Below are 18,448 nucleotides of genomic sequence, written 5' to 3'. Positions count from 1 at the left end.
CTGTAAACTGGCCACTTTTAGAAATAAAGCTCATAAAGCTAAAAATATTAATGTCTTAAGAACGTAATACCAGTGTTAGCTATGAATGCCAAGAAAGATTTCTTGCAGTTTTGGACAAGAAAAGCTGGAAGTAAGCCAAGGCTTCATCAAAGCAGAAGAGAAAAGGTTGCCTGATTATATAATGGATACTGTACACCATGGAAGGCAAACTATCTGATCTCTTTGCATCCACATGAACTTGAAAAACCTCACATTGCCAAGTTCTGCTGTTTTCACATGCACATCATCATATAAGCAAACACACAGTATTATCACATTGATAGAGACTTCAAAACAGACAAAATATATTTAAAGTCATTCACAATACACATTTAAGTTTTGCATTTCTCAGTGCAATCAATGATTTATACTCAGATTTGATATTATTCTAAAAAGTTTTTTCAAGTAAAGGTGTAACTGTAAAATGTCAGTACTAGAATAAAGTCCCGTCAGTTTGTTTTGAGGTGGAATGTGGCCAGGGTAGTTCTCAGGTTGTGCTAGAGCAGCACTTTGTTACATGGAAGACAGGTTTTATAAGCAGCCTTTGAATCCAGCTAGTCAAGTTTACCGGAGAAGGCAATGGCAACCCACTCCAGTACCCTTGCCTGGAAAATCCCATGGATGGAAGAGCCTGGAAGGCTGCAGTCCATGGGGTCGCTGAGAGTCGGGCACGACTGAGCGACTTCACTTTCACTATAGGATAGTACATAGGGAGATAAGTACACATGATAAAATTATCTAGAAAATTGAGAGACCAGGTTTAAAAAATTAGGAAAATGATTTATGGTTGCAGGAATAATAAGAAGTTATATCAAGGAGGCACAAAGGGAAAGGATTTCAGAACTATCGGAAGAGTAACTTTTCTTAAGTCTCATACTGAGTGAAATTGAGTCACAGGGTCGTTCTGGACAAGTTTATTTTCATGATCTAACTACTAACATGCATCATACATACACACACACACACACACACACACACACCGTCACCTCTCCTGGCACACACTGTCAGGCACCCAGGTATAACATGGCCCTCCTGGCACTGCCCTGTGGGAATGGAACTCCTGCCACTGTCAGCCACCCTTGGCCTGGGAACCTCGAGCCTGCTGAGTCCACGAGACTGCTGCAGGTTAACTTGCTACTTTGCAAAGCGGGCCAGATCTTAAACTCGGCAATTTCTACAGCATTATGTAATACCCCACACAAAAAGAAGGCAAGAGGTGCAGAAAAGAATGGTGAAAACCACCTCTGTTTAATTGTTAGGAAAATGGATTTTAGCATGTGTTGAGTTATAAACTATGAATGAGATGCAGGGTCGCTATTTTATTTCTCTGGCCCATTTGCTTATCTATAAAATGAAGGGTTGAATAGCACCATCTCCAAAAATAGCTAGAATAACTTCTTGTTTTCCAGGCTTAAAGTTTAGAGACATTAGAGGAAAAAATAACCTGAAATGCGGCTATCCACAGAAAGAAGAAATTGAAAAAAGTAACTACATATATAAAGGTTAAAGATACAAATTGTGATGACAGTGAAGTATAAAGTTTATTTTATCTGTATTGAAATATTTATCTGTAATATACCATAAGGAGAAAATTCTCTTTTAACTTGTATATCAAAGGGAAAATAAAGACCCTCACGAAGAAGCTCAAGTAAAATATTTTCATGATATACAAATGCCAATGAAGTGAAAAATCTTCCATAAGACCACCCAACCTTGACAAGTGTATTCACATAGGATTTAAAGAGTAATATTTGTATGACATACGGTAGGTGGTCTTTTGCATGGGTGAAATATTCCAGCTGACTTTAGTTCATGAAAGCTTCTTGGAGAATTATGATAAATGTCTACCTAGTCAACTACAATGCAAATCTAAATTTCTAGTTCTGCTTTCAGAATTGTATTTCTTTCTTATGATATTCAAACTTCTGAGTCCCGTGTGTGTGTGTGTGTGTGTGTGTGTGTGTGTCCCTGTAGATATCCTCTGCTATGGGTAATACATATCCATGGATATTCTTTCTTTTAGTAGCTTACTGTTTATCTTATTGATTTCGTTATGAGGAAGCTTAAATGTAAAATTTTTGGCACTGATCGTAACTCTGGCACACTTATATTCCTTTATTTGGTTTTTTACTCTATTCTATATTTTCAATTGTTTTACTCTATATGTTTTTTTTTTTTTTTTGCCATACATTACCTCAAACTAATTTCAGAAGTAGATGGAAACATAGCTTGAACAAGGATGCAATGTTCTTGGATGATCAGAAAAATATAAGAGGACAAAAGATGGCATTTAAAAATCACACCCTCAAAATGACGCATCTTGAAAGACTGTGACAGTTGTTACTTTGTTGGAATTTCAAGTATGATAACTTACTTGCATATGTCATCTTCTGGGTCTTCAAGCCCAAATCTCTCATCAAATGTGAGCTGTATCCACACATTTTCTTCTACTGCTACTAATCTCCATACCAAGTCCATATTTCTTGGATAAGTATGAGGAAACCTTGGGCTGTGAATACTTCCATTAGTAGACACAGTAATAATTCTCTCATGCTGGGGATCTTGTACACCTAAAAGTAAAGCCAGAAGCAAAGACACACACTTAGAATAGATGTCAAAAATTATGGGTTTCAAAATAACTTCAGAAAAAAAGGTATCTGATGCAAGTCCAACGTTTCCCATGAACTGTAATTACTAAATGATCTCAACCCTTAAATGACCTTGAAAAAAGAAATGAGGTCAAAGCAGTCATGTCAATATCTTGTATGGGAATTATCAGCAGTCTACAAAGATAAGAAATTATAAGAAATGTTGCAAGGCTTCTCAGTGACTTTAAAAACCTAACCTAAGTTTTAAATATCTAAGAGGCAAATACAGTATAAAATAATTTCCAAGTTTATTAGGCATGGCAACATTTTACATCATGAAACGCCAAAATACATTGTTAATAATATCTCTTACTTCTGATTAGATTGTTGGGGAGAAATGAGGGGTAAGGAAAATCAGTATTGTTAAGAAAAAAGTGATCCTTTTTTTAAAATCGAAATAGTTGATTTACAGAGTTTCAGGTGTATAACAAAGTGATTCTGCTATATATGTATGTATATACATATTTTCAGATTCTTTTTTATTATAAAATATTGAATACAGTGACCTCTGCTATATAATAGGTCCTTGTTGGTTATCTATTTTATACACAAGTGCATACAGACAAAATTGTTCTTATGTCCACCCATTTAAGAGTTGATATTGAGTGGAAACACATGACTGATGTTTGGGAAATGAGCAGCTGTTTATCTACAAAAACAAAATCTAAGAAGTAAGATATTTCTGCCTTTTCAGGTCATGAGGATCCAATCCATTAAGTATGCTAAATTCCAGTAAAAACAAAACAAACAAAACAAAGCAAAAGAAAGCAAAAAAAATCACAAAAAACACAAAAACCTTTAAAACAATCTTTAATTCAATTTCTAAAACAATTTAAAAGGCTTGAACGGGACCATGAACACAAAATAATGTGCATGGCACAATACCTGACACTTTTTTGTTCAACTTTGATACACTCATAATATCCAGACAGTAATTTTAAACTACACCAATACCTCAATTGCTGTCATGACTAAGAGATATGCTTCGTAAGACTGAATTTTGTATTTGCGGTATTATACAGAGAGAAGAAGATCATTACTTTATAAGTGCCATTTTCCCTTTATTTGTCCTTCTCCCAATTTCCAGGCTCAACATACATATAGTTGCTTGTGGAAATATGAAAAATTTCTCATTTTATTGACTCCTTTTAGATATGTTTCATCAAACTTTGCAATACAGATCTGTCTAAGGCCTTTTAGGTCATATGACATTTTATGCTACATTACATTTTTCTTGTCTCTTCTTTTTTTCTGTTATTATAGTTTTCTGCCTTTTCCTCTTTGATTCTTTCACTTCCAAACCCTAATTCTCTCTCTCCTTTTTTAGACTGCAGTATAATTGACTGACAGTACTGTGTTAGTTTCTAGTTTCAGTTTACAGCAAAGTGATTCAGTTATATATTCTTTTCCAGGTTCTTTTCCACTATGGGTGATTACCAGATATAGAATATAGCTACAGTGCTACACTGTGCTACAGTGTAGGTGCTTGCTGTTTATCTCTTTAAACACAGTTTTGTGTATCTACTAATCTTAATTCCCTTTTAACCAATGGAATGGACTTCTAGTGCCCAACTGGCTCTTCAGTATTTAAACTTCATTCACTCTGCCCATGATTTCACACCAGTGACTTCGCTTCTCGCTCTGGAAGGCAGACACTAAGGTGATCCCCTGCCACCCTGTGTCTCTCGTGTGTGCATGAGCCCCTGCCTTGATTTCAACTAGAAACTGTGAAAAGGATAGAGCATCACTCCCATGATCAGATCAGTTAACTCTGAATTGATCAGAAATTATATTATAGGGGGAGCTGAACCTAAATAGGAAAAGCCCTGAACAGAAGCTGGGTGCTTCCTGATCTTAAAAAATTCAAAGTATGAAAGAGACTGTAAGAGGGAGTTCTGTGCTGCCAGCCTTGGAAAGAGAGGAGGTTGCACGCTCAGGATGTGGGCAGCTGAGGGGTACTGAATAAGAGGGGGCTCCATCCTGAAGCCTCAATAGACCTGGATGAATCCAAGGTAGTGTCTCTACCATTCTCCAGAAAGGAAATCAGGTCTGTCTGATGCCTTGGTTTTTGTCTTGTAAAAACTCAGAGAAAAAGCCCAGTCTCCCAGGCCTGAATTTCTGAGCTTCACACCTGAAAGCAAACCAGGGAAGTTTTGCAAAAATTGCAGGTTTCTGGGGATTTCTTACATAACAGTAGATGACTAACACATCTTCTACTGTGCACAAAGCTATTTCAGTTGCAAGTATGTCTCTTTGCCCCTGTTTCTCAATGGCAATTACAGTAATTGTGGCAACTTGTCATTTAGTAGTTATGTAACTCAAAATACAGTATTTCAACTGATAAAATGCAACTAAATAATACACTCTAAGAAACTTCCAGACTTTAAGACAATGTTAAGGGTTATTTATTAGTAAGAATATGGTTAGGATTAAAGAATACCTGTTTTCTTGTTAAAATACCTCACCTAATTGTACCAAGTTGTAGTTATGGTTCGTAAAGCAGCTTTTTCACTCTTTTAAACCCAGCTATTTCAAAAATGCTTCTGCCAAGCTGATTTTATATTGTCTAAGACAAGATAAAGACAAATATGATTTTCTTCAAATATATACAGTGCATGTGATGGGGAATATCATCATATTATGTAAATATGTCTTTAAGTTCCATGGAATTTTTAAATTGGAAAAGTTAATTATTACTTAAAATTACACTTATAATTTCTTCAGAAACATGTTCTGTCTTATTGGGGGGATAATGCTTGGATTGGCCATTGGTTATATTAATATATATGAAATAATCAATACCTCTCCTATGCACATAATTTAGTACCAGTAGTTATTGTAAGAACACAGAAGGATCTATCAAGTTGGCTGAATTCCTATACTGACACATTTTTTAATAAATCAATGACAGTTTACTATTAAAATTAAGTTAATATATCCTCTTTTTCAAAGATTTCTCTTAGAAGAGATATTTCCCCACTCCGAAATTTTAATACAATAACATACATATTTTGGAGGTGGATTAGTTTATATCAAGAGGCCTTCTCATTTTGGCAACTAATATATTTTTTAACAAATTAATTTTTTTCCAATCAGATTTATCAAAATTTATTATTTGCCCCATTCTGTCTCAAAAAAAGTGCTTTATGTCATCTGAGACACTCTTTACAAATATAGCTGTGTTTATGCTTTCATATGCAATCTAGAAAACTACATGGATACTAAAAGATCTGAATTCTATTTTTATATCTGCAGTCAAAAAAGCCCATAACTAAAATGTATATACTTAAATTATGTTTACATATTTTTTCCTTTATAGTTCACAATTTCATTAAACTATAATTAAGCATAATTTAAAGGCTGAAAATCTAGACCTTATTTGTGGTAAAAGAATTGTAAATTTCCTTTTAAGTTAAATTGCTGCTCCCTCCAAATCATCTTGGAATGCAGTGAGGTTTGCCACCAAATACATATGATTTGCACATGACTGTCAACAGTTTATGTAAATCTCAAACAAGTAGGCCTATAATCAAAAAGAAAAAAAAAAAAACACAACATTTAGGATCTACCAAAATAAGACTGCATTCGTAGTTCTGTTGTTTAAAGATTATCTTTCCAAACATAGAACTTTACTAGGATATCAGGATTGAGACAAGTACATATTTTGTGACTACTTTATTGAACATTTGCTTTTCCTAAACAATGAGCAGGATATTCAAAGAAAGTACCAAAGAAATGAAACAAATGTTTGGTGGCAAATCATAAAAGTATTTGCAACTCTCTACTTCAATGCATCCTAAACAAGAATAAGGCTTGTTTATCCAGATAGGATTAGCATGAAAATACTTACAGAGAGTAAATTTTAAAATTTAAAATGAACACCTTTTCCTATTTATCCTGCCCAATCTACCTTGAGGTAGGAGTACTGAAAACTAACATGAAATAAAAATTTAAAAAGGACAAGAAAGGAGATTAATCATGTAACTACTGTAAAATTGTTGACTATATATGTTCACATATAATACAATTACAAAGCGAACTTCCTGGCAGTCCAGTGGTTAGGACTTGGCACCTTCACTATCACGAGCCTGGGTTCAGTCTCTGGTTGGGGAACTGATATCCCGCAAATCATACAGCTTGGTCATCAATTCAGTTATAAAGAATCGTTACAGGGATTTCCCTTGTGGTTCAGTGGTTAAGAAGCCATCTGCCAAGGTGGGGGACATGGGTTGGATCCCTGGTCCAGGAAGATTCCACATGCCACAGGGAGACTAAGCCTGTGCGCCCCAACTACTGACCTGCCCCCTGGAGCCCATGCTCTGCAACAAAAGAAGTCACAACAATGAGAAGCCTGCACACCTCAACCAGAGAGTAGCCCATGCTCACTGCAACTAGAGAAATCCAGCACAGCAACGAAGACCCCGCCCAGTCAAAAATTAAATAAATTCATTAAAAAAATAATTACACATTTGTACATTAACATTCAGTCTTCTCTGTCCATGGGATTTTCCAGGCAAGAGTACTGGAGTGGGTTGCCATTGCCTTCTCCATAATAACATTAAACATTATTAAATTAAATAAGTTAACATTAAAATCAAAGTAGTTTTATACCACTTGCCATAGTGAAAGTGAAGTCTCTCAGTCGTGTCCGACTCTTTGCGACGCCATGGACTGTAGCCTATCAGGCTCCTCCGTCCATGGGATTTTCCAGGCAAGAGTGCTGGAGTGGGTTGCCATTTCCTTCTCCAGGGGATATTCCCGACCCAGGAACCGAACCCAGGTCTCCCACATTGCAGACAGATGCTTTACCGTCTGAGCCACCAGGGAAGCCCGCTACTTGCCATATTTGCACGTAATTCCTTTAAAGGTATATTCGTTATGAATGAAAGCAGATAGGAATAAGAAAATCATGGAAAGCAATAAAAATTTAATACTTGAAGAAGTTGTATTATTTAAAAAGATAACATCAAAAGAGAAGTTTGTGGACAAGATATGATCCATAAAAAGAGAAACCATCCATGTCCTTCTCCATGCTAATGTTTTAAGTTGACTGTAGCAGAAAAGTCCTGGAGGATTCAGAAGGAGGTAAACAGAAGGGTCTTCCATCTTGGTTTAAAGTTTGGCAGAATTCGGGATCCTGTTAACATAGGCAAGACTGTATAGGAAAGTGTCCTTGTAAAGTGGTAGATTTCACAGGTGTCTTATATGATTTTATTTGTTTATTTTTGACGTGTTTATTTCTAAATATGTTATTTTCAAATTGGGTCAGAAAAGGTATTTCTGTAATAGTTGCATCTATTTCCAAATCTTTCCTCGATACACAAACACAGTCAATGTCTTATTTGTGCTTTGCTCTGTTCACTAGTTTGTTGTTTGTTTTTTTTTGTAATAAACCTTTATTTAATCTTGCTAGTTTTCATAAGCCTGTTTCCATTTTCAATCTATTTAAGCCTTAATTAACAAATTTTACTTTTAACAAAAGTTAAAATCATATGACACATATACACATGTGCATATGTATATACATACATGTATATGGCTTGCTTCACTGGCTCCATAAATGGCACCATTTTGCCTGGAAAATCCAGAGTTATCTCAATTAATCTTTCTTGATTCTGTAGAGAGATGGTATACCTGAACTCCACAATGCAAATAAATCTCTCTATATAAATTACAAACTATATAGGAGTTTTTCATGCTTAATATTCTAAATTCTGATTATTAGCATAAAAGTACAATAATATGCTAGACAGAAAAATAGGACTCATGTTTTTATTTTGTCATTACTCTATCTACCATTTATATACTATAAAACAACAGCAAATAAAAGAAACACAATCAGAAGTTAGTGCAGTCTACCTCAAACTATTCATGAATTACGTACAAGAACAAATGCTTACTAGGAAAAAATTTCATCATAGCAGATTAGGATGCAAAAATAAGTCAAAAGATACCAGGGGTAACAAGAAAGTTTGGTGTTGTAGGACAAAATGAAACAGGGCAAAAGCTAACAGAGTTTGGCCAAAAGAACACATTGGTCATAGCCAATACCATCTTTCAACAGCACTAAAGATGACTGTACGTGTGGACATCACCAGACGGTAAACACCAAAATCAGACAGACTATATTCTTTTCAGCTGAAGATGAAGAAGTTCTATACAGTCATCAAAAACAAGATCTGGAGCTGATTTTGGTGCAGATCATCAGCTCCTTTTTGCAGAACTAAGGCTTAAATCAAAGACAGTAGGGAAAACCACTAAGCTATTCAGGTATGACCTAAATCAAATCCATCATGATTATACAGAGGAGGTGACAGATTCAAGGGATTAGATCCGGTAGACAGAGTGCAGGAAGAACGATGGATGGAAGTTCATAACTTGTATAGGAGGTGGTGACTAAAGCCATCACAAAGAAAAAGAAATGCAAGAAGTCAAAGTGGTCATCTTTGGAGGCTTTACAAAGAAAAGAAGGCTTTTCTTCTTTGAGAAAAGAAGAGTAACGAAAGGCACAGGAGATAGGGAAAGACACACACAACTGGATGCAGAGTTCCAGAGAGGAGCAAGGAGAGATAAGAAAGCCTTCTTAAGTGGACAATGCAAAGAAATCAAGGGAAAATTCACAGAATGGGAGAGAATAGAGATCTCTTCAAGAAAACTGGAGATACCGAGGGACTGTTTCAGGCAAAGATGAGCACAACAAAGGCCAGAAACGGCAAGGACCTAACAGAAGCAGAAGAGATTAAGAAGAGGTGACAAGAATACACACAAGAACTATACAAAAAAGATTGTAATGATCCAGATAATCGCCAATGGTGTGATCACTCACCTAGAGCCAGACATCCTGAAATGCAAAGTCAAGTGGGTCTTAAAAAGCATTATGGGCTTCCCTTGTAGCTCATCTGCCTATAATTAGGAGACCCTGGTTCAATTCTGGGGTCGGGAAGAACCCCTGGAGAAGGGATAGGCTATCCACTTCAGTATTCTTGGGCTTCCCTCGTGGCTCAGATGGTAAAGAACCTGCCTGCAATGCAGGAGACCTGGGTTGGGGCTCTGGGTTGGGAAAATGCCCTGGAGGAAGGCATGGCATTATGACAAACAAAGCTAAATGATGTGATGGAATTCCAGCTGAGCTATTTCAAATCCTAAAAGATGATGCTGTCAGAATGCTGTACTCAATATGTCAGCAAATTTGGAAAATTCAGCAGTGGCTACAGGACTGGGAAAGGTCAGTTTTCATTCCAATCCCAAAGAAAGGCAATGCAAGAGAATGTTCAAGCCACCATACAAACATTCTTAGTTCACAAGTTAGCAAGTTAATGCTCAAATCCTTCAAGCTAAGCTTCACTGGTAGGTGAACTGAGACATTCCAGATGTACAAGCTGGATATAGAAAAATTAAAGGAACCAGACATCAAATTGCCAACATCTGCTGGATCATAGAAAAAGCAAGGGAATTCCAGAAAAGCATCTGCTTTGTTGACTACACTAAAGCCTTTGACCATGTGGATCACAAGAAACTGTGGGCAATTCTTAAAGAGATGGGAATATTAGACCACCCGACCTGCCTCTTGAGAAATCTGTATGCAGATCAACAAACAACAGTTAGAACTAAACATGGAAAAAAAGGACTGGTTCAAAACTGGGAAAGGAGTACGTCAAGGCTGTATATTGTTAAGCTGCTTGTTTAACTTCTATGAGGAGTACATCATGCGAAATGCTGAGATGGATGAAGCACAAGCTGGCATCAAGATTGCCGGGAGAAATATCAATAACCTCAGACATGCACATGACACCACCCTGATGGCAGAAAGTGAAGAAGAACTAAAGAGCCTCTTGATGAAAGTGCAAGAGGAGAGTGAAAAAGTTGGCTTAAATTTCAACATTCAGAAAACTAAGATCATGGTATGTGGTCCCATCACTTCATGGCAAATAGATGGGGAAACAATGGAAGTAGCATCAGACTTTATTTTATTGGGCTCCAAAATCACTGCAGATGGTGACTGCAGCCATGAAATTAAAAAATGCTTACTTTTTGGCAGTAAAGTTATGACCAACCTAGACAGCATATTAAAAAGCAGAGACATTACTCTCTCAACAAAGGTCCATCTAGTCAAGGCTATGGTTTTTCCAGTTCATGTATGGATGTGAGAGATGGATTACAAAGAAAGCTGAGAGCCAAAAAGTTGATGCTTCAGAATTGTGTCACTGGAGGACTCTTGAGAGTCTCTTGGATGGAAAGGAGATCAAATCAGTCACTCATAAAGGAAACAATCTTGAATATTCATTAGAAGGATTGATACTGAAGCTGAAACTCCAATACTTTGGCCACCTAATGCGAAAACCCAACTTACTATAAAAGATCCTAAAGCTTGGAAAGACTGAGGGCAGAAGAGGGCAACAGAGGATGAGACAGTGGGGTGGCAAGACTGACTCAATGGACATAAGTTTGAGCTGACTCCAGGAGATCCTGAAGGACAGGGAAGCCTGGCATACACAGTCCATCCATTGGGTCAACAAAGTCAGACAAGATTTAGTGACTGAACAACAATACCTCAAACTATTCATGAATTATGTATGAGAATAAATGTGCACTAGGGAAAAATAAGAGATTAGTATATTAAGTAAGCCATAAAAACAAATGCAATTATTTAAAATACATACAATTGTGGTTCTTGAATCTATTCCAGAAGATAATCATTTATTCCTCAAGGGAATGAATAGTAAAAGATCATATACTGAGAATCTATTTTGTTTCATGCACTGCACCGAGGGCTTGGGATGTCAGAACAGGGTGAAGCTTTGTACTCTTAATGTGACACCTTATAAGACTGTAATTTAATATCACTCCTCAACTAGAAATTCTAGTAAGCATATATCCAATTATCAAATCCCACTTCAGACAGAATGTAAACCTGAATTCCTTTTGTACATTCCTTTAGGGCTGCATCTTGTGAAAGTTACTTTATTCAAGTGTAGTTGCTTTACACTGTTGTGTCAACTTCAGTTGTGCAGCAAAGTGATTCAGTTATACACACACGCACATGCACAATTTTTTTTAATGTTATTTTCCATTACAGTTTACTCAGGACACTGAATATAGTGCCCTGTGCTATGCAGTCCGAGAAGGCGATGGCACCCTACTCCAGTACTCTTGCCTGGAAAGTCCCATGGACGGAGGAGCCTGGTAGGCTGCAGTCCATGGGGTCTCGAAGAATCGGACACGACTGAGTGACTTCACTTTCACTTTTCACTTTCATACACTGGAGAAGGAAATGGCAACCCACTCCAGTGTTCTTGCCTGGAGAATCCCAGGGACGGGGGAGCCTGGTGGGCTGCCGTCTATGGGATCGCACAAGTCGGACACGACTGAAGTGACTTAGCAGCAGTGCTATGCAGTAGGACTTTGATGTTTATCCATTCTCTATATATAATAGTTGCATCTGCTAATCCCAAACTCCCAATCCATCCCTCCCCCTCTTCCTCCCCTTGGGCAGTACCATAAGTCTGTTCTCTATGTAGGGCAGCATATTTTAATCATCCTTGTGGGCTGACCTTCCTTTCTTTCCTGCTCTACTCTGAGCTTCCAGTGAGACAGAAAAACCTAGACAGAACTGATTCTGAAGTCTGCAACCAGTATCTAGTTTTTTGCCCAGCACATGGCACAACATGGTACACATTGTTAACATAAAGAAAAAGTATTTCCTAGCTCATGGCAAAAAAAATCAATATTTCAATATTTCATCCTTCACGCCTAAATTTCCAGAGGCTATACATGTAAACATAACAAACTTTTACAATGTATATTCCTCAAGTCCCTTAATTCATATTTTACTCAAAGTTAATCTATTATTACCTAGACATATACTTCAGCTTCTGGTGACATATTTTATATTACTCATTAGTGAGATTGTCCATTGTCTTAATATACTCATTTTTAAATAAAGCATCATCCATAATTTTACCACACTGAGAATACCACATGTATTATTATTTTATCTTAACTCTGAACTATGAATCACTTGATGGTAAAAATCTGTTATTTTCGGCAAGATACTTCATATCAGGTTTTAATTTTTATAAATTAGCAATAATCAGAGGCTGTTTTAAAGCTCAAATGAAATGATACTTATATAAACTAACCACCTTGATAATTATAAATCAGTATGCATGTAAAACAGACATTTTGTCCATCATATTCTATCTAATTCAAACAGTGAGAAAGAAAATTTTTCATCAACTGTCCAGTTTTTCTGATATTAGTGAACAGGAGTTTGCTATCAAAGATAATGCAAAATTGGTCAGTATATATGAAGAATCCAATTTCACAAAGACCAAACTAATGAAGCAAGAAGCAGTAATTTCTCAACAGTGAATGCGAATTCCCAATTGCCTGAATCAGCAATTCAGGTTGACTGCAGAAGATGGAAAAAATGAAAACTTTATAGAAATTATGCAGTTTCTTTGACCTGACACTATCTTTTTAAAATTAATTTTTATTGGAACATAGTCACTTTACAATGTTGTGTTAGTGTCTGCTGTACAGCAAAATGAACCAGCTACCTGTATACATAAATCCCCTCTTCTTTGTATTTCTTTCCCATTCAGGTCACCACAGAGCACTGAGTAGAGTTACCTGTACTATACAGTAGATTCTCATTAGTTATCTATTTTATACGTAGTAGTGCATACAAGGGTTTGAATTATTTTGTATCTAATAAGAAGTAAATGAATTCAGCCATTACCATCCCACCTAACTATGAGCAATGGTAAGGAACGGGGACCCAGTTCAGAAGTTTTGAGCAAACCTTCCGTCTGCAATGACGAAAAGTTTACAAGTGAGCATCTTCCCAGAACCCCCCAACCCCACCATGGTGAAGCAGTCCTGGACTGACTCTACCCAGAAGTATGCCTGGAAAATCAACATATGCCAATTTCCCTTGTTCCATGGGTTAGCTCTAATGGGCCAATCAGAGTAAATCCAGTGGCTTTTTCTCTTTTTCTTTTTTTCCTCAACAGTAGAGGACTAGACCAAGTTGGGCACAGAAGTAAGGTCTAGAACTGCTGTAGCCAATAAGGTGTCATTTTAGAAATCAGTCTGATGGAAAAGGTGATGCACAGAAGTAGACAGACACACAGTAGGACAGCAAAACGGGGCCAGATCCCAGCTCAAACCACACAATAAATCCAGCCCATTTCTAGGCTTCTTGAAACATGATTAATCAAATTACTTACACCATTTAAGCCAGTTAGAGTTACGATTTTTATACAAGCAACCAGAATTGTTACATAGCAAACATGTTTGGGTCTGCCTGGAGTGGCAGTTTCAAGCCATTTATCCTGGTGTGGCTATTGCTGGTGTTCCCTTTTCATTGCTGAAATATCTAGATTGATGTCACATAGCAAGTAAGACCTATAAAATTATTCTGGTATTGAGGCATGGGAAACAAATGACAGTGATTTGACAACATGGTATTTTAACCTCAAGGTAATGGTAAAAATAATCTATTTTGGTTTGGGGGGTATAACATTTTCAATGAAGGCTCAATTATGGAAGACAAACTTTCAATGATCTTCTTACCTACAATGATGCAGGATAAACTGCCTAGTTCAGAAACACAGGAGATGGCAAGAGTGAACACCAACATTTTAGGAATCAATAAACTAAAATGGACAGGAGTGGGTGAATTTAATTCAGATGCCCATTACATCTACTACATGGGCAAGAATCCCTGAGAAGAAATAGAGTAGCCCTCATAGTCAACAGAAGAGTCCAAAATGCAGTACTTGGGTGCAATCTCAAGAACAACAGAATGATCTTGGTTCATTTCCAAGGTAAACCATTCAAAACCACAGTAATCCAAACCTAGGCCCCACCCAGTGGTGCCAAAGAAGCTGAAAGGTTCTGTGAAGACCTACAAGACCTAATATGTGCTTGCATAGCCTCTCAGTCATGTCCAATTTTTTGCGACCTCATGGATTATAGCCTGCCAGGCTCCTCCATCCATGGGGTTTCTCCAGGCAAGAATACTGAAGTGGGTTGCCATGCCCTCCTCCTGAGGATCTTCCCACCCCAGGGATCGAACCCAGGCCTTCTGCATCACAAGCGGATTCTTTACCATTGGAGCCACCAGGGAAAGATCTTCTATAACAATACCAAAAACCAACCAAACAAACAAAAAACATGGCCTTTTCATCACAGGGGATTGGAATACAGATGTAGAAAGTCAAGAGATACCTGGAATAACAGGCAAGTTTGGCCTTGGAGTACAAAATGAAGCAGGGCAAAGTCTAACAGAGTTTTGTGAAGAGAACACACTGGTCATAGCAAATACCTTTTTTCCCAACAAAACAAGAGATGACTCTACATATGGACATCACCAGATGGTCAACACTGAAATCAAATTGATTACATTCTCTGAAGCCGAATATGGAGAAGTTGGATACAGTCAACAAAGACAAGACCTGGACCCGACTATGGCTATAATCATAAGCTCCTTATTGCAAAATCCAGGCTTAAATTGAAGAAAGGAGGGGAAATCATAAGCTCATTCAGGTATGACCTAAATCAAATTTTTTATGATTATACAGTAGAGGTGACAGATCAAGGGATTAGATATGATAGACAAGGTACCTGAAGAACTATGGACAGAGGTTCATAACATTGTACTGGAGGCGGTATCCAAAAGTATCATCAAGAAATAGAAATTTAAGAAGGTAAAGTGGTTGCCTGAGGAGGTCTTACAAATACCTGAGAAAAGAAGAGAAATGAAAGGCAAAGCAGAAAGGGAAAGATATGCCAAGCTGACTGCAGAGTCTCAGAGAATAGCAAGGGGAGATGAGAAACGTTCCTAAGTGAACAATGCAAAGAAACAGAAGAAAACAGTAGAAAAGGAAAGACTAGAGATTTCTTCAAGAAAATTGGTAGTAAGGTAACAAGCGAACATTTCATGCAAAGATATGCACAATAAAAGACAGAAACAGCAAGGACCTAATACAAGCACAAGAGATTAACAAGAGGTGGCAAGAATACACAGAAGAACTACACCAAAAAGTTCTAAATGACTTGGATAACCACAATGGTGTTGTCACTCATCTAGAGCCAAACATCAAGGGGTGTAAAGTCAAGTGGGCTTTAGGAAGCAATACTACGAACAAAGCTAGAGGAAGTGATGGAATTCCAGCTGAGTCATTTCAAACCCTAGAAAACAATGCTGTGAAAGTGCTGCACTCAATATGTCAGCGAATTTGAAAAATTCAGTAGTGGCCACAGGACTGGAAAGGGTCAGTTTTCATTCCAAATCTGAAGGAAAGGCAATGCCAAAGGATGTTCAGATTACTGTACAAATGCACTCATTTCACATGCTTAGCAAGTTAATGCTGAAAATCCTTCAAGATATGCTTCAGCAGTAGGTGAACTGAGAACTTGCAGATGTACACGTTGGATTTAGAAAGGCAGAGGAACCAGAGATCAAAATGCCAACATCTGCTGGATCATAGAAAAAGCAAGGGAATTCCAGAAAAACCTCTACTTCTGCTTTACTGACTATACCAAAGCCTTTGAATATGTGGATCACAATAAACTTGGAAAATTCTTAAAGAGATGGGACTACCAGACCATCTTACCTTTCTTCTGAGAAACCTGTCCACATGTCAAGAAGTAACAGAAACAGATAAAGAACAATGGTCTAGTTAGAAAATGGGAAAGTTGTAGGGCAAGGCTATATATTGTCACCCTATTTATTTAACCTATATGCCGAGTACATCATGCAAAACGTCAGGATGGATGAATCACAAGCTGTAATCAAGATTGCCAGGAGAAATATCAAAAATCCCAGATATGCAGATGATACCACTCTAATGGCAGGAAGCAAAGAAACACTAAACAGCTTCTTCATGAAGGAGAGTGAAAAAGGAGAGTGAAGGAGAGGAGAGTGAAAAAGTCAAAACTCAAAAGTCTTAAAACTCAACTTTCAAGAAACCAGGATCATGGCATCTGGCCCCTTCACTTCATGGCAAACAGTTGGGGAAAATATGGAAATAGTGACAAATTTTATTTTTTTGGGTTCCAAAAGCACTTTGGACAGTGGCTGAAGCCACAAAATTAAAAGATGCTTGCTCCTTAGAAGAACAGCTATGACAAATCTAGACAGGGTATTAAAAAGCAGAGACATCACTTTGCTAACAAGTTCTATATAATCAAAGTTATAGTCTTTCCAGTAGTTATGTATAGATGTGAGAGCTGAACCATAAAGAAGGCTGAGTGCTGAAGAACTAAAGTTTTTGAATTGTGGTGCTGGAGAAGACTCTTGAGATTCCCTTGGACAGCAAGGAAATCAAACCTTGCAATCCTAAACCAAATTATCGCTGAATATTTATCAAAAGGACTGATGTTGAAGCTGAAGTTCCAGTACTTTGACCACCTGATGTGAAGAGCCAAATCATTGGAAAAGACCCTGATGCTGGAAAAGATTGAGGGCAGGAGGAGAAGGAGGTGACAGAGGATGAGATTGTTGGATGGCATCACTGACTCATTGGGCATGAGTTTGTGCAAACTCCAGGAGATTGTGAAGGACAGGGTAGCCTGGTATGCTGTAGTCCATGGGGTTGCAAAGAGTTGGAGAGTACTTAAGACTGGAGAACAATAGAAACACTGACTCTCCTTAAATGCTTTACTGAACTCCAATTAGTAATGATTATAATTTTATACACACACATTACTACAGCAAAACATGTTTAGGCGAGGATATTATATTTTACCCTGAGTTAAAGTGTACAGTATTATACATACCACAAGGAGGCTAAAACCAGAATATAGAACAGAGATAAATGAGGAATAATTCACTTTAAGAAAGAAACATTCACTTTAAAGATTCACTATTGATTTCATTTTTCAATATTAATCAACTCTCTTATTGAATTAAAACTATTATTCAGTATTAGAGAATTTACATTAAGTGGTAGGAACTCTGAAATATTTTAAGCATTGAAATGCATTTATTTGAAATATTATTCCCCAAACCAGCTAACATTATTAAATACAAATTCGTATTATTTAACCTCAGAACAATCAACTATGCTTAGTTAAGAAAAAATACATTAAAGAACTTCATCTCTTTGGAGACTCAGCATCTGTCAGTATATTGTAGGTGCAGTGGACACATAATTTACAACATTCAGATGGAATTTATGAGCAATTTCAAAAGCTGAAAGCAGTGACCTATTTCTTTGTGAGCATACAATGTCTAAATACAGTAGTGACATTTTGATGGGTAGATGTTTAAAATGCATCAAGGACAATAATAATGAAAATGTAATCAATACAAACTCATTCAAAAATGCAAATAAGGCCATTTGTTTATGAATTTAGTGAATATCTAAAGTATGTTTAAATCTAAAATATGTTTAAAATTCTCTCTTACATTAAAGTCTGCATTAAGGGAAATAAATGATTTCTAAGAAACAATAAAAGAGGAATTCATTTCTGTCTTAATATATCCCGGCAATCATCAACACTGAAAAATGAGACTTTACTGTTTCCTACTTATATTTAGCATTTCATATTCAAAGATGAATGTATATAATTTATATGTAATGAGCCCATGAGGTTCTCATAAATAACATCCAAAAATAGTAGGACAAATAGTAAATTTGGTTGCTTCTATACAAATCATGTCCTCCCACTTTATGTTTTTAATATTATTAATTAAACACTGTCAATAAGTGACAAAAGATTTGCACTTCCATAGCAATATTTGAGATTTA

General features: G+C 36.9%; 1 protein-coding gene across 4 annotated transcripts in view; it reads right to left on the bottom strand.

Annotated features, from left to right (window-relative positions):
• The window catches only part of PDGFC (platelet derived growth factor C), a 244,389-nt gene that overhangs the window by 104,996 nt on the left and 120,945 nt on the right, over positions 1 to 18,448 (bottom strand). For all 4 annotated transcript variants that reach the window (XM_069557602.1, XM_069557604.1, XM_069557601.1 and 1 more), the window contains one exon: positions 2,414 to 2,609. In XM_069557602.1, the coding sequence (XP_069413703.1) occupies positions 2,414 to 2,609 (196 nt within the window). The remainder of the gene's footprint in view (positions 1 to 2,413; positions 2,610 to 18,448) is intronic.

This window comes from Ovis canadensis, chromosome 17 (assembly GCF_042477335.2).
Source record: "Ovis canadensis isolate MfBH-ARS-UI-01 breed Bighorn chromosome 17, ARS-UI_OviCan_v2, whole genome shotgun sequence".
NCBI classification, from domain to species: domain Eukaryota; kingdom Metazoa; phylum Chordata; class Mammalia; order Artiodactyla; family Bovidae; genus Ovis; species Ovis canadensis.
Note: the sequence above shows the minus strand (reverse complement) of the source record. Positions and strands in the feature narration are given on the sequence as shown.